The sequence below is a fragment of the Mobula birostris genome, chromosome 5 (genome assembly GCF_030028105.1).
Source record: "Mobula birostris isolate sMobBir1 chromosome 5, sMobBir1.hap1, whole genome shotgun sequence".
Lineage (NCBI taxonomy): Eukaryota > Metazoa > Chordata > Chondrichthyes > Myliobatiformes > Myliobatidae > Mobula > Mobula birostris.
In genome coordinates this window covers 43,250,495-43,272,596 of record NC_092374.1, presented here as the reverse complement: position 1 = coordinate 43,272,596, position 22,102 = coordinate 43,250,495, and the positions used below count along the sequence as shown (strand labels likewise).

Sequence of the window (22,102 nt, the reverse complement as noted above, 5' to 3'; positions counted from 1 at the left end):
ATTTATAGAATATTACCTGGATTTCAGCACCTAAGTTACAGAGAAAGGTTGAACAAGTTGGGTCTTTATTCTTTGGAGCGTAGAAGGTTGAAGGGGGACTTAATAGAGGTATTTAAAATTATGAGGGGGATAGATAGAGTTGACGTGGATAGGCTTTTTCCACTGAGAGTAGGGGAGATTCAAACAAGAGGATATGTGTTGAGAGTGAGGGGGCAAAAGTTTAGGGGTAACACAAGGGGGAACTTCTTTACTCAGAAAGTGGTAGCTGTGTGGAACGAGCTTCCAGCAGAAGTGGTAGAGGCAGGTTTGTCATTTAAAGTAAAATTGGATAACTATATGGACAGGAAAGGAATGGAGGGTTGTGGGCTGAGTGCAGGTCGGTGGGACTAGGTGAGAGTAAGCATTTGGTATGGACTAGAAGGGCCGAGATGGCCTGTTTCCATGCTGTAATTGTTATATGGTTATATGGTTAAAGAAGACTGGAGGTGTGACACTTTGTAAGAATAGAGTACAATGTACATGAAAGGCCAAAATGTTGGCGAGAAGAATGAAAGGAAAACATTAAAACGTTGCCTTTCAATTCCTCAATCTAACAATAATACTTCACAATCTATGAGGAAAGTTTTCAAATGTAATCTTTTCATAATGTAGGGTATAGAAAAGAGGAATTGTACACAGCAAGATTCAACTGACAGCCCAAATGATGTTTATTGAGCTTTACATATTAGCCAGGCTAACAGGGAGAATATAAGTTGTGCTTTAGGATGTTTCGTATGCATCTGAAAAAAAAGCAGAGGCTAATGTTTCATTTTGAAGCATATATATTTCTCAGTGCTGGCTAGTATATAAGACCAGATATTTTGTTTGAGATCTCCAGAGAGAGTGAACTAACTCTGAGTCACAGCTAGCACAGGGGTATAGGAAAATTCTTGTCTGAAGGTAAAAAAAAACATGGGTATTAGAGTGAAAACCAATTGAGTCCTTTCACAAAACAAACATTATTCCAGTCTCTTACATCCCTTGCATGTTCAGCATTGAATAATTCCACCCTTGACTTGCACCTTGCAATGAAACAGTAAAAATTGAGATTGCTAGATTATTGATTGGTAAAGAGATTAAGCTTTACAGGGAGAAAGCAAGGGAATACTATAGAAAACTAAAACCAACCATGATTGAATGGCAGAGCAGACTTGAATGGTGAAATGACCTAATTCTGCTCCAATATCTTATGCCAAAGAATAACCTTCAAAACTAACCATCATCTTTCTTTCTTTTTCAATCTTTTTATTAATTTTCAAATTAATAAACATAATACTAGTACAAAGAGATTGGGATTACAGTATTGGTAATTAGCATATGCAAATATAAACTACAGGTAACACAAGTTATCTTCTGGAAAAATATTGGAAGGACATTTTTGATACTATTTCAACAGTTTTGCATATTGATTTACAACCTCATCCTATTACTGCAATTTTTGGTTTACCAATGATGGAACATAGTTATTTATCCTCTTCAGCTCGTCGGATGATTGCATTTGTTACATTAATGGCTAGAAGATCCATTTTATTGAATTGGAAAGAGATTAATCCTCCTACTACATTTCAATGGTTTTCCCAAACTATATCTTGTTTAAATTTAGAAAAAATCAGAAGTGTCACTTTTGATCCTTCAGTTAAATTCGAAGAGACTTGGAGGCCATTTATTCAATACTTTCATATGATGTAACTTGACCTTTTCCGAATCCTTTTTATTAACCTTAAATATATGGACAGAGGAGCGGAGTTAATGACATTAAAGATTGTATCCGATGTAATATAATAGCCCAGCTTTGTTTAGTTTAGTTTTGTTTAGTTCAGTTTAGTTTAATTTTTTGTTTTTTTTTCTAATTTGTGTTCTTTTCTTGACATTTTTTCATTTTTCCTTTTATCATGTTTAATTACATTAAGAGTTTGGGAGGCTACGAACCATCATCATCTGACTAAAAACTTAAAATATTCATTGCTGTGTTTGTAGATGAGTTTCAAGCTCCCCACCAACATTTTGAACATCATGTCATCCAAAGTGAGGCTAGTCTCCTTTAGTTCTTACTTTCCTGTCATCCCTGTTCCTTGTCAATCATTGAATTCTTGCATTACAATTAAAAGAAACAAAATTCCAAAAACGTGCAGCATTTCCTGTCTTTACATCTAATCCTTGGCTTCCTTTTCAAATGAATGCATGGGGATTTTCCCTCTGGGCTTTTCAGTCTTCTCCAGGCCTGCATTTTATCTTATAATAACACCCAAAGAGGCCATTAGGCTCATTGGGATTCATCCCAGATCTCAAGGGAGCAATACCATTAGTCCAATTCCCTCTCTTTCCTCATCTTTGTACAAATTAGCATCCAACCTTCTATTCCTTTACACAATATCTGTTAGTTCCATTTGGAGAATGCAAGTTATATTAATAGAACAGCCACTGATGTGAAACAATTAATATCTCCATTCGGGAGGCTGACTACTTCTGTGTGCCATTCATGCTAAATTTAGATTGTTATACAGTTCATCATAAGACATTGTCTGCTTCTTTATTGCCTCATTCTGTTCCCTGTTGCAACTAAATTTTCTACTTGCATTAAAGATTGATACGTGAATGGTGGCTATTTTTCAGAAAAATGGAGTTGCGAAAATCTTTTAGTGAAGTCAGCTGCAAATCATTAGTTAGTTTATGCCTCCTAAGATTTCCTTTGAAATGATTTGCTGTTTCTCTGTCACTGAACACTGATCTGACTGTATGCACTCTGCCAGAGGCAGTGTGCCATCAAAGTCTTATCAGCATTAGACTGGAGCTCCAACCTACATTCTTTCTTATCTCATACATATAACCATCCCTTATGGATTTTTAAAGACAGAAGTAGGCAGGGAATGAGAAAATAAAAATAGAAAATGCTGAAATACTAAGCACTGAATCATGGAGTGAATATTCAGCTGTCAAATAAAAAATGAAGAATTAGAATAAATGGGTCTTTTTCCTGCTGGGAGTGGGGTGATGGTGGTGTAACTGGTGAAGTACACCAGGGATCGGATCTTGGCCCTTAAATTGTTTAGTATTTGCATTAATGACCAGGATGAGAGAAAGAAATGTAATGTTCTCAACTTTTCTAATGATACAAAAATAGGTGAAGGGCATGTTGTAATGAGAATATTATGGTTCTGCAATGAGATATAGATAGATTGAGTGACTGGGTGAAGAACAGGCAAACAGAGATTAAGGTGGGGAAATGTGAGGTCATGCACTTCAGTAAGAGGAATCAGAGAAACTTTCTCCCTCAGATGTAGGTGAACGTTTGGAACTCTCTGCACTCATTTGTGGTGGAGACAAGATCATTAGATGCATTTAAGGAGATATTTGTAAGATCGAGGAATTGAGGATTATGAAGAACTGTCACAAAAAAAAGAGTGATCAATTCACCGGCAGGCCAGGTCTGATGGAATGCGGATTACTTCTGTCTTTTTTTCTTGTGTTCCTGTATTCAATGTCTGAGGAAAGGAGGTAGTGTTAACATTTCAGAGAATGAAGAGAAGCCACTTGAATAGCTGGGCTGGGTCCAGTTCACGCAAAATTTGTATGAATATGTGTTTTAATCTTTGTAAATGTTGTAAATCCAATTTTTTAAAGCCAATAAATTATAACTCTGAGCTAGATTTGCCATAACCGAATTGAGAAAAATTTGCACCATGCTTCTGATAATTGAGCAGAGGTTACAAGGTTGTAACTGCTGACTCACATAGGCATTATGTCATCTTCATTATTTAGCCCCATGGTGAAACTTTCCTCTCCTTTCCACAGAAGGACACAATTGGAGAAGGTGTAGACCAAATGGCCCTCAATTTTTCAGTAAGATTGTGAATAGTCCTGAGGCTCTGCGCCACTTTACACTGCACTCTCAGTTCCTAACGAAGAAGCCATAACACCATATGGGCAGAATTAGGCTATTCAGCCCAATGAGTTAGCTCTGCCATTCCATCATGGCTGATTTATTTTCCCTGAAGGAAAACCTGCTGACTTAGGTCTGTTCTATCATATGCCTCCAACTACCCCAAAACTTCATAGTAATAATGGACTCCACATTTTCCCAGCCACTGAAGTCAAGCTAACTGACCTATAATTTCCTTTCTTCTGCCTCTCTCCTTAAAGAGTGGAAAGATACTTGCAAGTTTTCAGTCCTCCAGAACCATTCCAAAATCTAGTGATTATTTTGAAAGAGCAATACCAATGCTTCTACAATCCCTTCAGCTACCATGTTCAGAACCCTGGAGTGTAGTCCATTTGGTACAGGTGTCTTATCTACTGTACCTTCAGACACTTCTGTTTCCCAAGTACTTTCTTCTTGGTAATAGCAACTACACTCACTTCTGTCCCCTAACACATGAAAGCACACAGGAACATCTGGAGACATTTCTGAAACGCTTGTTCGCTGCTGTCGTTACTGCGTGGTCGGGAATCTTTCAGAGGTAGGCCTCAAAATCCTCAGCTTTGCCTGCTGTTGGCAACCGAGGTTGAAGTCGAATCGTTCGGACAGAGATGGCGCTCTACTCAGTGTCGGAGAGGTGATCAGAGCTCGAAGTTTTCGAATGACGCAGAGTCGGACTGTGGTCGGCATGGCAGGGAGAGTTCTTCCTTCTCCCGTCAGCGTGAGATGTGGGACATTTGAGAGACTTTGAACTTTTACTGTGCTCATGGACTTCTTCATCAAGTTATGATATTGTTGCACTGTTGTAACTATATGTTATAATTATGTGGTTTTGTCAGTTTTTTCAGTCTTGGTCTGTTCTGTGTTTTGTCATATCACACCGGAGGAAATATTGTATCATTTCTTAATGCATGCATTACTAAAGGACAATAAAAGAGGACTACGTGTCTTCATAATCTAACACTCATAATCTTCTGACATACTGCTAGTGTCATCCAGAGTAAAGACTGATGCAAAATATTTATTAAGCTTATCTGCTATTTCTTGATCCCCCATTACTACCTTTACAGCACCTTTTTCCAGTGGTCTGAAATCTGCTCTTAGCTCTCTTCTCTCTTTTCCTCTATATATCTGAAAATCTTTTGGTATCCTCCTTAATATTATTGGTCAGGTTATCCTCATATTTCATCTTTCATTATGGCTTTTTTGGTTGCCTTCTTTTGGTTTCTAAAAACCTCCCAATCATCTAACTTTCCACTATTTTTTCTCAGTTACATGCCCTCTCTTTTCCTTTTAATCTATCTTTGACTTCCTTTGTCAGCCACGACTGCCTCATCCTCCTTTCAGAATACTTATTCAATCCAGGTATGTATCTGTTTGGGATTAAACTCCCACCATTGCTGTTCTGTCACTGTTCCTGTTAGTGTCCTCTTCCAATCAACTTTGGCCAGCTCCTCTCACACACCTTGGTAATTCCCTTTACTCCATTGTAATACTGATATATCTGATTTAGGATAAACAGATAGACAGACTTCATTAATCCCAAAGGAAATTACAGTGTCACAGGAGCATTGCAAGTGCACAGATATACCATACTAGAAGAGAAGTAGAAAGAATAAAAAAATAAATGACCACAAACAACCTAACAGGAGGAGGTCATCACTTCCTTGGTTATAGGTTGACTCATTGTAAAGCATAATGGCCGAGGGTAAGAATGACCTCATATAGTGCTGTTTGGAGCCACACAGTTGTTTTAGTCTATTACTAAAAGTGCTCCTCTGTTCATCCAAGGTGGCACGCAGGGGGTGAGAAACATTGTCCAGAATTTCCGTAGGGTCCTTTGTTCTACCACAGCCTCTAGTGTGTCCAGTTTGATTCCTATAACAGAGCTAGACTTTCTAATCAGTTTATTGAGCCTGTTGGCATTACCTGTGTTGATGCCATTGCCGCAGTACATCACTGCACAGAAGATTGTGCTGGTGACAACAGACTGGTAGAACGTGTGAAGGAGAGGCCTGCATACTTCAAAGGACCTGTGTCTCCTCAAGTACTAGAGGAAACTTTGGCTCTTCTTATTCACAGCTTCTGTGTTTCTGCTCCACTCAAATCTGTCATCCAGGAGCACCCCCAGGTACTTGTAGGTCCTAACCACATCCACGTCTTCACCATCATTAGAAACAGGGAGCAGTGCAGGCTTAGTCTTCCTAATGTTCATCACCATCTCCTTTGTCTTACTGATGTTTCGCTGCAGGTGATTCAACTTGCACCATTTGACACTGCAGGGTGTACTCTATCATCTTGTGATCACGGTCTCCAAAAGGTTTCTTTATCTTAAGCTCTCTAATCAAATCTCATTCATGACACAGCACCCAATCCAAAGCCATCCAAAAATCCATTAACTGGATTCTGAAATATATTCAGTTTAACTCTCTATTAATTGCAACTTTGCAATTTGCTTCAACTCTTCTCTGTAGTATCATATCCTGCTTGCCAGTCATCTTGTAGACCTTAAGAATCATGACAAGTACATCACAGGATAATTGGGGTTGAAGTTAAACAAACTAGTGATGAGCCATATTGGCACTATTCTATTTGTCAATTCCATGTCTCTGTAGAATAATTCTTCAGGGTTTTTATCAATCATCAAGGTACTCTCCCTTTCAATATGCATTCTATTATTGGAATGATATCTTGTTTAACTATCTTTGTAAGTTTTATGTCTATAGAGAATTAATTCTATCTTATTTTCTTTCCAGAAATAACAGAGCAGCGTATGTATTTTATTACACAATCGGAATTGTTGCAAATGTGCTATTTGGTCCTTTCTATTATTTAATTTTTGAGTAGAATACATTTCAAAGATATATTTGAGTGCTGATGGAAACTTTCCAATCAAAATCTCCATGTTTATTCTCCACGTTGTCAGGGAGAATTGATATGTATTTGAACATTATTTACTTCCATTTCAAAAAAAATTCTGCATCTTTCCGAGTTTTTCTTTGGTGACTGTCTAGGATCTTTTGATTGTTCATAACATGTTCTCTATCTTCTCGTTGACTCAGAAAATCAGCTAACATAATCAAAGACCCTAGTAACCCTGGACATCCTATCTTCAGCCTCTCCCATTTGAAAGAAGATACAAAAGCCTCATAGGGCATGCAGCCAGGCTCAAGGACAGCTTCTAACCCACTATTATAAGATACTTGACTGGACCTCTTGTTCAATAAGTTGGACTCTTTACCTCACAATCCACATCATTATGACCCTGCATATATTATCTGCCCATACTGCACTTTCTCTGAAACTGTAACATTCTATACTGCCTTCTGGTTTATTGCTATACTCCTGTACTATCTCAATATACTAATGTTGTGAAATTCTCTGTATGGATGATGTAAAAACTTGGTTTTTCACTGTATCTCAGTACATTTGAAAATGATAAACCAATTACCATTAACTAAGTGTCTATGCAAGACATACTCAATGGCCACTTTATTAGGTATGTCCTGCCACATAATAAAGTGGCCATTGAGTGTATGTTTATAGTCTTCTGCTACTGGAGGCCATCCACTTCAAGCTTCAATGTGTTCTGCATTCAGAGATGCTCTTCTGTGCACCACTGTTGCAAAGCATGGTTAATTGAGTTACTGTCACCTTCCTGTTAGCTTGAAACTGTGTGTCCATTCTCCCCGATCTCTCTCAATAACAAAGCATTTCTGCCCACAGAACTGCCACTGACTGGATGTTTAAAATTTTTCCCGTCATTCTCTGTAAACTCTAAAGACTATGGTTCATGAAAATCCCAGGAAATCAGCATTTTCTGAGGTACTTAAACCACCCCATCTGGCACCAACAATCATTCAATGGTCAAAGTCACTTTGATCACATTTCTTCCCCATTCTGATGTCTGGTCTGAACAACAGCTGAACCTCTTGACTATGCTTGCATCATTTATGCATTAAGTTGCTGCCAAATGATTGCCTGATGATATATTTGATTAATGAGATGTTGTACAGATATATCTAATAAAAATGTTTGCTGAGTATGTATATAAAACTGCCTTGTCTTTCAACTCTATTTCTCTAGAAATCAAAAATCAATCCCAATACTTCTTAGTGACCTTAACAATCTGCAGTGCTAATTTTTGTTATTTGTTCATTAGTTCTCCGAAATATCTCAAGGTCACTTAGCCTCTTATTTTCAATGAATTTGTGAAAAAATTCTGCTTCCTATCAAAGTGCACTTAGGGGAGGGAGCAAACGTCGACTCAGACCAGGAGAGGCCTACGTCGGGTATTTTCATGCCTTACAAGGTGCAGATTGGAAGTCTGTGTGGGGCGCCACTCCTTGTACAGACACTAGAGCAATGTGTGGTTAATTGCCTTGCTCAAGGACACAAACATGCTGCCACAGCTGAGGCTCGAACTAGCAACCTTCAGATCACTAGACGAACACCTTCACCACTTGGCCACGTGCCCAACTATATTCAAATTACTTCCCAACTTCAATAAATACCCTAGCCACTTTGTTATAGTCTTCCTCCATGTTGAGACCATCCAGTGATGTCGTACCAGGTTTAGCAGATTTCAGGGAGAGAGGTCCCGAGTTTGGATCTGGCTTGCTCCTTACACACATTTCATCGAAGCTGGGTTGAGCCTCGAGCTAGCAACTCAGCCTTGTAAAACACTCAAATGCTAAAGAAATGGCAAGGATGTTGACTGATGAACCAAACAAAGCGCAGGGAGGAGCTTTACCTTTTTTTTACCATGTTAAATATGGTGAAGCATCATTGATACCTTTTGTCAGTCCTTATGCCTATTCTTTTGGTCTTGACCAGGAAAATATGTTCACTCAACAGTGAATGCACTAATGACATTTACCTGCCATCTGACTACCAAAATTTTGTTTCTTCATACATGTTATTAATGATTAGTAATGTTTCAGCCAATTTGTTCAATTAGAGGATCAAGAGAGAATGGTCTCATGTCCACGATCTTCCCTGTACTGGCTGGTAGCAGCACGACCATGTTCGATGGACAAGAGCTTCCAAGGTTGCAGAAGAGATGACTTCTGTATCCTGGGATCCAGAAGGGTAGCATCACCATCCAGTATGGAGGGGCTGCTATACAGGGTCAAAAAAAAGCTGCAAACCAGCTCCATCATGGCACATGCCTCCCCACTATCAAGGATATCTTCAAAAGGCAATGCCTCAAAAAGGTGGCATCCATTAATGACCCTTTACACTCAGGACATGCCCACTTCTCATTGCTATCATCAGGGTGGAGGTACCAGAGCCTAAGGACACACTGTCAATGTTGTAGAAAAAGCTTTTTCCGCTCCACCATCAGGTTTCTGAACGGACAGTGAACCCATGAGCTACATACCTCATTATTTTTGCTGTTTTTACGTTACTTATTTATTGTTATATATAACAATAAATTTCACAATGTACATCAGTAATAATGAATCTGAATATGACTTCATGCAAGTAAGTACAAACAACTGATGTCTCTTTGAAACCAAGCCTGTTTATTGTAGTGGATTATGGATGCTTGTAATAGTCTTCAAAGTTTAAACTAATATGGAATAATTTATGGTAGAAATGTCTGCATGGGCAAACATCCAAGTATTTAAAGTATGGTTTGATTAAAAAGAAATGTTTAGTTGTAATTTTGCCGCTTCTGCTATCTCTTTTATGGCCGTATCTGTGATGATTGGCTGCAGGTGAGTGAATTGTTTTCGCCATTTTGGTTGCTCAATTGTTTTCCCCTTCTAAGTAATTGTTCATTTCTAACTTACAGATCAAGATTAAGATTCAAGTTCATTTGGCATATTCACATTGACTCATGAGTGAAATGCTTCGTTTGCATCAAAAACCAACAGGGTGTGTTGGGGACAGCCTGCAAGTGTTGCCACATTTTCCAGTGCCAACAGCTTACTTACAAAGCTCAGCAAAACAACACAGAACACAACAAGCAACAGCAAAAGTAAGTGTAATCAACTGGTTTATGGATGTTACTCAGGAATGGGAACTTACGTTCCCAAGAGACTGTCTGCATTACTTTAGGCCCCAGGGCTCTTGCTTTGTATTTTTGTTTATTATTGTCACATATACTAAGATCAGTGAAAGTTTGTTCTGCATGCTATTTATGCAAATCAAATCATTAGACGATGTATTGAACTAGATAAGGTAAAACAGGAATAATGCAGAATAAAGTATTATAGAGTCAGTCTCTCGGTAGGTTATGGAAGTCTGTGTCTCTTACTGAAGCATTATTTTATTATTGATAAACAGCACTAGAATAGGCCCTTCCACCCAGCAATCCCCAAATTTAATCCTAGCGTAATCACAGGACAACTTACAATGACCAATTAACCTACCAAATGGTAGATGTTTGGACTGTGGGAGGAATCCCATGCGGTCATGAGGTGAGTGTACAAACACTTCACATGCAGTGGTGGAAATTGAACCCGGGTTGCTGGTACTGTAAAGCGTTATGCTAACCACTACGCTACTGCATTGCCCCCGATTTTAAACCATTTTTTCTTCCTATAGATACTGCCTGACCTTCTGAGTGTTTTGTACATTTTCTGTTTTATTTACCATCATGGGAATTGCTCATTACCAATGTCAGGGAGCATAAAAGGAGCCTGCATTTTACAGTGTCTTTCAAATTTCAAAATGTCTCAAAACACAATACAACTAATTAAAGGCTTTTGAAGAGTAGTCACTGTTTATAATATGAAGAAGAGCAAGTACATGCAATGTTTACACATTTTATTTTTTGTATCAGGGTAGCCTGAAAACAGACTATAATGATGAAAAACTAGAAATTTGAGCTCACTCTCTGAAGCCAGAGTGTAATTAGATTTTCTTTTGCAATCTTTACCCAGAGCACTGTAGATAGTTCCTTTTTTAACCATACGTCCAACTTACACTGAATATTCTACTCCCAACCTTCCTCCTTGTCGACCCCCTCAGTTCAATCATCCATAATCTGCTTTGACTGATTATTAATTCTAGAGCTGATGGAAACCGTTCCACTTTTTTTTTTCTGTTCAATCCTCCCACAGCCTTGAATGCTTCAATTAAATCTCTCTCACTCTGCTCTGAGGAAACCCAGCCTTATCAATCTGTTTAAATTGTCACACAGCCCTGGTGCATATCCAGCATCATTTCCAATAAAACATAACATCCTTTTGATAGCGTAATGCCCAGAGGTGGTCTCTTTATTTTCGCTCAGACATAATCAGGAATTTATAAAGATTTGGCATCATGGCTTTTTTATATTCAATGGATTAATTTTTTTAAAAAATGAATTCTGTGTGCAAATCGGACAGTACTACAGAGGCACAAGGGACAGCAGATACTGGTTTTGACCTGAAACATCAACAATTCCCTTCCTCGCACAGATGCTGCTTGACTTACTGAGTCCCTCCAACAGATTGTTTATTGCTCCTTACTTAACAGGATTATCAACTGTTCCAAGAGCTATAAAGGTTTTTTCTATAGAAGCCTCCATTTTTTGTGATTCTGCACCTATTTGATTGAGCATTTCATGAATCCTTCCTTTATTCTGCTTCCAAAAAATATCATTTCATACTTGTTAATATTGAAGCTACACTGCCGGCCATTTCATCAGTATGCTGAAGATCCCTTGAATAATGTAGATATTCTCCAGAATATTTTCTACTCAAAGTTTTATGTCATCTGCAGATTTTCAGGTAATGGTACCTGTATCCAACTACCCAACTCAGCTCATTAAAATATACTCAAGCAGCCCTGGGTGGTATGTTTAAATCACAACTATTCAGACCCATTCTCTGATTTCCATCTCCTTTGCTTTTGCTGTACTTCTCTGGCACTGTTGCTTTCAACCTTTTTCAGGTTTTCCAACAAGTGACATTTCCCACATTACATTTTGAAAGTCCGTGAGGCAACGTTAGTTGCACTACCATAGATTCATGAGGATATGAAACATGGACGCAGGCCCTTTGATCTAACTCAGCATGCGATGCCTGCATTTGGCCCATATCCTTCCAAACTTTTCCTATCCATGTACCTGTCCAAATGCCATTCAAAATTTGCAATTGTACCCGCCTTGACCACCTCCTCGGACAGCTTGTTCCGTACACCCACCATCGTTTGTGTGAAAACCGAGCCCCTCAGTTCCCCTTAAAACCCAAGCCTTCAGGTTTTAGACTCCTTCACCTTGAAAAAAAGACTGTGTCAATCTACCCTGTCTATGCCCCTCATAATTTTATAAACTTTGATGAAGTCAGTCCTTTCTACTGCAAAAAAAAACAGTCCCAGACTATCCAATCTCTCATTATAACTCATGTCCTTCCAATCTGATGGCATTTCTGTGAAGTCTTCCTGAACCCTTTCCAGCTTAATCACATCCTTCCTATAGCTGGGAAACCAGAACTGCACACAATACTTCAAGTGTAGTTTAGTCAATTACTTACAGTATACAAATGTAAACTGACATCCCAGCTCCTATACACAGTGCCTCAGATAATGAAGGCAGTCATGCTGTTCACCTTCTTCATCACTCTTTCTATCTGTGTTTCCACTTACAGGGAATTATGTACCCCAAAGTCCATTTGTTCAATATCTCTGTTAGACCTGGCCTGATTTAACTTCCCAGAATCCATCACTTTGAGCTCCCCTGACTTAAATTCCAACAGCCAGTTCTCAGTAGATCTAGGTTCGATTGTAACCTAGACAACCTGCTTCGCTGTTCATTATTACACTAATTTTTATATCATCTTCAAAATTATTTATCATGTCACCTACATACTCTTTGTCACTGACCTCCTCTCCTCAGGAGGCAGGGAAAAGTATTAAATGATACTGCAAAAGAATAAATGCACTTTGGGAAAAGCGATGACTCACATGCAAGAAGATATGTAAATGCACAATAAAAATAGCATTTTGCCATTGAATAGAGGAACTACAGGACTGGGACATGAAACAAGTGTCAACACATCTACCTGTGATGTAGAGTTGCATGAGATTCAAGTGATGAAGAAGACTTATTGCTGGTCAACAACTGTATGGAAATGACCAATCTAATTTAAGTTATGCCTTAAAACAATTCATGGAGTTGTCTATGACATTAGGATTCTCACATTCCACTCTATCAAAGCAAGGGAAATGTTAATGCATTTGCAGTCATGTTACCATGCAATAATTTCATCTTATTTTACCAGTGCCCATCCTTTTCAACAAGTGCAAGACAAGAATCAGAATCAGTTTTATTAGCACAATAAAGCGGTCACTTTATTAGCTACACCTGTACACCTGCATGTTAATGCAAATATCTAACCAGCAAATCATGTAGCAGCAACACAATGCATAAAAGCATGTAGATGTGAAGAGGTTCAATTGTCATTCAATCCAAACATCACAGTCCAAAGTAAATTTATTATCTGCTGTAAATACAAATATGTCACCATTACAACCCTAAGGTTCATTTTCTTGTGGGCATACACCATAAATCCATGAAACACAATAGAATCAATGAAAGACTGCATGCAACATGCCGGCCAAACAACCAATATGCAAAAGAAAACAAACTGTGTGTAAATACTGTACAAAAGAAACTAATAAAGAAATAATAATGATTAATTAACAAGCAATAAATATCCAAAGCATAAGATGAAGAGTCCTTGAAAGTGAGTGCAGGTTGTGGGAATATTTAAATTTGTAGGATTTTCTGTTCGAAGGCATTAGTGTTTCCATGCCAGGCTGTGATGCAGCCAGTCAATATACTCTCCACCACACATCTGTACTGGTTTGTCAAAATTTTACATGTCAGACTGAATCTATTTTGTAAGATAGTAGAGGAGCTGATATGCTTTCTTCATAATTGCACTTTTGTGACAGTTCCTCTGAAATTTAAACACCCCAGGAGTTTAAAGTTGCTGACCTTCTCCACTTCTGATCCTCCTATAAGGACTAGCTCATGGACCTCTGGTCTCCTCCTGAAGCCAATAATCAGCTCCTAGGTCTTGTTGACAGGTTGCTGTTGCGGCACCACTCTGGCACTCAGCCATATAAGGACCATAAGACCATTTGACATAGGATCAGAATTAGGCTATTTGGTCCATAAAGTCTGCTCTGCCATTCAAACATGGTTGATCTTTTTTTACCCTGCTCGGCACCATGCCCCAGTCTTCTTCGCGAACCTATCAATCTCCACCTTATATACACCCAAAGACTTGGACTCCACCACTGCCTATGGTAACAAGTTTCATATATTCACCACCCTCTGGCTAAAGAAATTTCTCCGCATCTCTCTTTTGAAAGGGCACCCCTCTATCCTGAGACTGTGCTCTCTTGTCCTTGGCTCCCTCTTCATGGGAATCATCCTTTCCACAGCTACTCTGTCTTTCAACATTTGAAGGTTTCAATGAGATCCACCCTTACTTATCCTTCTAAATTCCAGTGAGTACAGGCCCAGAACCATCAAACCTCAGATGATAAACCTTTAATTCCCGGAATTACTCTTGTGAACCTCCTCTGAATCCTCTCCAAAGGAGCCCAAGTCTCTTCGCAATACTCACCAGTGCCTTATAAAGCCTCAGCATCACATCCCAGCTCTTACATTCCAGACCTCTTGAAATGAATACCAACATTGCGTTTGCCTTCCTCACCAACGACTCTAGCATCAAGTTAACCTTTAGGGTGTTCTGCACAAGGACTCACAAGAAGCTTTACATCTCAAATTTTTGGATTTTCTCCCTGTTCAGAAAGTTGTCTACACATTTATTTCTACTACCAAATGCATGACCATGCATTTTCCAACATTGTATTTCATTTGCCACTTTCTTGCCCATTCTCCTAATCTGTCTTTGTCCTTCTGCAGCCTTCCTGTTTTCTCAACACTATCTGTCCCTCCACCAATCTTTGTATTATCTGCAAACTTGGAAACAAGGCCATCTATTCCATCATCTAAGTCACTGATATACAGCATAAAAAGAAGTGGTCCCAGCACTGACCCCCGTGGAACACCACTAGTCACTGGCAGCCAAACAGACAAGAATCCTTTTATTCCCACTCACTGCCTCCTACCAATCAGCCAATACACTAACTATGTCAGTATCTTTCCTGTAATATTATGGGTTCTTAACTTGGTAAGCAGCCTCATGCATGGCACCTTGACAAATACCTTCTGAAAATCCAAATAGACAACATCTACTGCATTCCATTTATCTATCCTACTTGTAATCTCCTCAAAGAATCCCAATAGGTTCATCAGGCAATATTTTCCCTCAAGGAAATCATGTTGACTTTGTCATTTCCTGTTCTGTGTCACCAAGCACTCCATAACCACATCCTTAGCAACTGACTTCACCATCTTTCCAACCATTGAGGTCGGGATAACAGGCCTATAATTTCTTTTCTGCTGCCTCCCTCCTTTCTTAAACAGTGGAGTGACATTTGAAATTTTCCAGTCCTCCAAAACCAAGCAGGAGTCCAATGATTCTTGAAAGATTATTACTAATGCCTCCACAATCTGCACTACTACCACTTTCAAATCCCTAGGGTGCAGTCCATCTGGTCCAGGTCTTTCAGTTTTTTGAGCACCTTCTCCCTTGTAATAGTAAATGCACTTATTTCTCTTCCCTCACACCCTTCAACATCTGGCATACTGCTAGTGATGTTTACAGCAAAGACTGATGCAAAGTGCTCATTTAGTTCATCAGCCATCTCCTTGTCCCTTGTTACCATTTTCTAGCGGTCTTATATCCACTCTCATTTCTCCTTTATTTTTTACATACTGAAAAGACTTTTACTATCCAATTTGATATTGTTTGCTGACTTGCTTTCTTATTTCATCTTTTCCCTCCTCAGGATTCTTTTAGTTGCTCTCTGTAAGTTTTTAAAAGCTTCCCAATCCTCTATCATCCTGCTAATTTTTGCTTTGTTGTATGCCCTCTCTTTTGCCTTTACATTAGCTTTGACTTCCCTTGTCAGACACGGTTGTACTATTTTGCCATTTGAGTATTTCTTTGTTTTTGGAATACATCTATCCTGCACCTTCCTCATTTTTTCTCAGAAACTCAAGCCTTTGCTGCTCTGCCATCAACCTTCCCAGCAACAAATTCCTATTTACATTCCAACTTCTCTCTCATACCACTGTAATTTCCTCTACTCAACTGAAGCACTTCTTATCAGACTTTACTTTCTCCTTATCAAATTTCAAGTTGAACTCAGTCATATTACCATCACTGGTTCCTAAATGTTCCCTTACCTTCAGCTCCGCAATCCCCTCTGATTCATTACATGACACCCAATCCAGTATATCTGACCCTTAGTGGGCTCAGCAACAAACTTCCCTAAAAAGCCATCTTGTAGATATTCCACAAATTCACCCTCTTGAGATCCATTACCAACCCAATTTTCCCAATTGATCTGCAAGTTAAAATCTTCCATGACTATCATAACTTAGCCCTTTAGACATGCCTTTTCTAGTTCCCATTGTAATCTGTGGTTAACACCCCGGCTACTGTTTGCAGGCCTGTATATAACTGCTATCAGGGTCTTTTTACTGTTGCAGTTTCTTAACTCAACCCACAAGGATTCAATATCTTCCAATCCTATGTCATGTCTTTCTAATGATTTGATGCCATTCTTTACCAGAAAAGCCTCCCCATTCCTTTTACCTACCTTCTGATCCCTCAGTTACAATGTGTACCTTGGACAATCAGCTCCCAACTACAACTCTCCTTCAGCCATGATTCAGTGATGCAATATAAGAAATGTAATATAAGTGACTTTGATCATGGAATAAGTGACGATCCTGGATGGGGTGGTTTGAGTATTTCAGAAACTGCTGATTTCCTGAGATTTTCACACACAACAGTCTCGATAGAGTTTACAGAGAATGGTGCAAAAACAAAAAAAAAACACCCTGTGAGTGGCAGTTCGGGGAGCAACAATGCTTTGTTAAGGGAGAGGTCAAAGGGGAATGGCCAGACTGGTTCAAACTGACAGGAAGGTGACAGTAACTCAAATAACCCCATAACTAGAATGGTGTACAGGAGCATCTCTGAATGCGCGCCATGTCAAATCTTGAAGTGAATGGGCTACACAGCAGCAGAACGTGAATATACGGAAGGTACCTAATAAAGTGGCCAATGAGTATATGTCATGAAATTTGTTGTTTTGTGATGGCAGTGCAGTGCAAGGCATAACATTAGGATAGGTTACAATTTAAAAAAAAACACAAAAGAGGAAGAGTGGGTAGTGCTCATCGACCGTTGAGAAATCTGATGGCTAAGTGGAAGAATTTAACTGTTAAGTGTGGTCTTTAGGCTCCTATACCTTCTCACTAATGATAATAATGAGAAGAGGGCTTGTTCTGGATAGTGAGCATCCTTAATGATGGATATTGCCTTTTCAAGGCATTGCATCTTCAAGATGTCTTTGATTGTGTCGAGCTTTGGACTCCATGTCCTTTTTTAATCTGTTTAGTGCATTAAACGTATTTCCTTTAAGCCCTAAATGTTGTTTACTTGAATCCATATTTCAATTTCTAATAGTGAACAGACCTAAATTGATATCACCACAGATATACCATTATGGTTTGGAAACCATTTTGGTTTAACACACTTTTCTGTGGAAATGATGTTTACTTCTCTCGCTTCTGACTTCACAGTTGCATTCATCTGTTGGTTTAAATGTCTAATCAACTTCAATCAAAGTGTATTCTAGACAATTTATTAAGTGCTTGGTGCAGTGGGGTCCCCTGGCGTATTTCACAGCCGATGTCTTTAGTGGCATATAGTGCCAGATTAGAGTTTGTGTAAATAATAGTTGAGGGTTTAATGAACTAATCCCCTTTGTGCTTGATTGAACCATGAACAGGGTCTGCTTGTGTTACTTGAGACAACAGAAACTAGCCTGGAGCCAAGTTCTTTTCAGGTCCCTGAGTCAGATGTAGTTATGCATTCACAATTCTTTCCATTCTATATCTTGCATGTACACTTTTGGAACATTAGATAATTTTAATTGGCTCTTAACCAATTTTAATGTGTTTAGTATACTTTTTAATCATCACCTTGAGCAAATTTCAACAGAAATCGCAAAATGATATTGATCATTAGTTCACTCTTGCTTGTTAAATGATGTTTTTTTTTCTTGTTGGTATTTAAACATACAGAGCTCTTCTGTACTAATTGTATTCATTATTAAGCAACTTGAATCCTTACCACAGAGTTTTGTATCTCAAACTCATTCACCCATAGTGCAGACCAGTGTAGGAATGTCCAAAGTGTCAAAAAGGAAAAGACTCACCTTTTCAAGGATGCAAATCTGCTTCTTTGTCCGAGCATCAAGAATTTCCACCTCTAAGTAAGAAATTCTCGAATGTTTTTGTATCACGCCCTGCCCCAGTTGTCCTGAAGTCAAAACTAACTGAGACAGGGAAAATAATGATTTCAGCCCAGGTTGTTTGCCAAGTGCCATGGTCTCTTCGGTTGGAGCTCTTCTTTTGTAAAGTGCTTGCATTCTCTACCTGCTTAACTTGCCTGAACCAGACCAGATTGTCAATAAGAGGACAATTCTCTAACATTTAAATAGCCACAGAGACCTACAACTCATCAAAAGGTCAGGCGACATTCCATTTGAAGTATATAATCTTATTCAACATGACTGGGCACGGCGGCTCTGTAATCCCCTTCTATATTTAACTTGTCATTGGCTAATGTGTCAAGAGCGCTCATCTTAATGGCAGAATAGCTTTCAGAGAAAACTAACTACTTCCTATCCTTATCACCTTGCTTTCTAAGTGACAGCTTGGGTTGCATTCCTCAGATATACAGGGCAGAAAGAGCTCAAGGCCCAGTTTTAGCAAGTTCCACTGATATCATCACAATTCATCAGGCTAAGAGCAAAACCTTGTGAAGTGAAACCTTGTAAACTCAAAATTTTTGGAATAGCTCCTTCACCTCTACCATCAAAATTATGAATGGTCCATGCACCCATTGCCACTACCTCACAGTTTGATCTCTTGTAGGTAGCATTGTTTAATTATTTTTATCCTTCTATGCTTTTCCTATTTAAGCGTCTGCCTCAATCCTTCTTAAACATGGTAATTTTATCTGATTTGTGCACCTCCTTCAACAGAGTTCCAGATTCAACCACTCTCTGTGTAAAATCTTATCCCTCAGATCCCTTTAAACTGCTTCCTCTCACCTTGCACCTACTCTGTCTTGGGAAAAAGATTTTGCCTGTCTATCCTATCTATGCCTCTCACAACCCTATATAGCCCTCCAAGATCCTGATTGTAAGTATTTTATTATTATTTTATTTAGAGATACAGGACAATAAAGACAGATTAATGAACCTGCCCTGCCTGCTAACCATGCACCTTTTTAATGTGGGAGAAAATTGGATCACCTAGGGGAAACTCACAGAGTCATAGGAAAAATGTTGAAACTCCTTTCAGATAGCTGTTGAATTGAACCTGGATCACAGGCACAAGAAAATCTGCAAACGCTGGAAGTCCAAAGCAATACATACAAAATTCTGGAGGAACTCAGAAGGCCAGGCAGCATCTATGGAAAAGAGTAAAGAGTCCACATTTCAGGCCGAGGTTCTTTATCAGGACTGGAAAGAAGGAGAAGTCAGAGTAAGAAGGTGGGGGAGAGGAGGAAGAAGTATCAGGTGGTAGGTGAAACCAGGAGAGGGGAAGGGGGTGAAGTAAAGAGCTGGGAAGCTAATTGGTGAAAGAGATAAAGGGCTGGAGAAGGAGGAATCTGAAAGAAGATGAAAGAAGAGCATGACAGAAAGGGAAGGGGGAGGAGCAGAAGAGGGAGGTGATGAGCAGGTAAAGAGGTAAAGTGCGAGAGGGAAACAGGAATGGGGAATAATGAAGGGGGGGGCAATTACCAGAAGCTCAAGAAATTGATGTCCATGCCTGCAGATTGGAAGCTGCTGAGAAGGAATATAAGGTGTTGCACCTCCAACCTAAGTGTGGCCTTATCACAGCAGTAGAGGAGGCCATGGACTGACATGTCAGAATGGGAATGGGAAGTAAGATTGAAATGGATGGCCACCAGGAGATCCCGCTTTTTCTGGCAGAAGGATCATTGGCACTGTTACATTACTGCTATATTACCATGTAACCCCAAATATTTTGCCATTCCTTCATCATTGCTGAAACAAAATCCTGGAACTCTCTTCCTTACAACTATGTGGGCATAGCCACACTTCAGGATCCGCAATAGTCCAAGATAACCACTTGCTGTCACTTTCTCAAGGGCATCTAAGCAAGAGACCAGCCTGTAAAGCCCACACACCTTGAATAAATTTCAAAGAAATAAACAAGCATTGCCTTGGTCATGAACTAACCATGGTCAATGATGGTGGAGCCTAACACATGAAGGCTAAAGGCAGGATGGAATCTTTGCAAATTGCTGAGTGCATTCATCTTAGAAGTCCTCCTTATCAGGGTAATCATTTTCTAGATGCAGGCAGGGGAGGGATCGTCGACAGGATGTCCCTAAAACATCCATTCCATAGCTGGATATTTGTTCTATTGTACTAATTGTGCTTCCAGCCAAGCACAATTTAGGAATCAGATGGCAGAGAGGAAGAAGCTTTTCCTGAATTGCTGAGAGTTTGCCTTCAGGATTCTGTACCTCCTACCTAATGGTAAAAGTGAGAAAAGGGCATGCCTTGGGTGATGGAGGTCCTTAATCATGAAAGCTGCCTTTCTGAGACACCGCTCCCTAAAGATGTCCTGGGTACTTCATAGGCTAGTACCCAAGATGGAGCTGACTAGATTTATAACCTTCTGCAGCTTCTTTTGGTCCTGTGCAGTAGCCCCTCCATACCAGTCAGTGATGCAGCTTGTCAGAATGCTCTCCACAGTGCAACTATAGAAGATTTTGAGTGTATTTGTTGACATGCCAAATCTCTTCAAACTCCTAATAAAGTATTGCCGCTGGCTTGCCTTCTTTGTAACTACATAGATATGTTGGGACCAGGTTAGATCCTTACAGATCTTGGCACCCAGAAACTGCTCACTCTCTCCACCTCTGATCTCTCTATGATGTGGGCTAAATGTGGTCAAATGGGACTAGCTTAGATGGGTATCTTGATCAGCATGGATCAGTTGGGCTGAAGGGCCTGTTTCCATACTGTATGCTCTATGACTATGACCATCAGTCTCCTTTAATCATCAGCAAAATGATGGAACTTACATTCAAGTCCTATTGGGCCAACTTTTCTCCCCAGTAATTTGCCAGCTGTGTTTAATTCTGGTTTTACCCATGGTTACAGAGTTAATTGCAGCCTTGGCCCAAAGACAGAGAGAAGAAATGATTTCCAAAGGTACTGTGATAGCAACCAGCCTTGGCATTAAATCACCATTTGGCCAAATGCAATAAAATCTTCATCTTCCCATGAGAGGAAATCAAAAAAACAAGCTAAATGCCTGAAAACCACAGTAAATCACAGTAAATCGAATGTGGAAGAGCAAATGCAGCAACTAAACTGGGATTTATTCATAAAAAATAATGCATTTCAGTGAAAGCCAAGACTCACTGCAGATTGCCCAGCTGAAGTGTTGGTTTTGACAACTGGTTATATGAGATGCATTAATTTCCAATTCTGCCTGTCAGAACAATCTTTCCCTCCTTTGACTGACAGTGAGCTTATAACCTCACTGAACTTGAAAATATTCTTTGCAGAGTGTTGAAAGCAACCGTTGGGATGAACAAAGTAATCCAGCAAAAAATACAAGTAAATAAATGGGTTTACATTTCCATTTAAAAGCTGGAGAGTGTGTTTTGATATGAATTCATTAAAGATTACTTCATCCAGAGAGGTTTGCAAACATACTTACTTGGAAATTCTTTCCGTGAGAGCAAGGATAAACAAGCAATACAGTTACATCAACCCATTGTACTTTACCTATGAAATTCATTGAATTTACTTTATTCTATCCAATAGAAAGAATTTCAAGGTAATTCTTTTCATAACTCTCATAGAGTTACACACGGCATTAAGCAATACTTTTTATTTGTAGGTTTTACACACTGCATTAAGCAATACTTTTTATTTGTTTTGAATGAAGTAAAAATGCAGTAATTATCTACACATCAAGGTTTCTCATTTCTTTGATTTATA

At 39.2% G+C, this 22,102-nt stretch overlaps 1 protein-coding gene across 4 annotated transcripts in view; it reads right to left on the bottom strand.

Annotated features, from left to right (window-relative positions):
- Positions 1-18,504, bottom strand: part of LOC140197675 (trans-2,3-enoyl-CoA reductase-like) — a 215,712-nt gene extending 197,208 nt beyond the window's left edge. For all 4 annotated transcript variants that reach the window (XM_072257976.1, XM_072257975.1, XM_072257974.1 and 1 more), the window contains exon 1: positions 18,263-18,504. In XM_072257976.1, the coding sequence (XP_072114077.1) occupies positions 18,263-18,475 (213 nt within the window). In that variant the 5' untranslated portion in view covers positions 18,476-18,504. The remainder of the gene's footprint in view (positions 1-18,262) is intronic.
- Between the last annotated feature and the right edge of the window lie 3,598 nt (positions 18,505-22,102).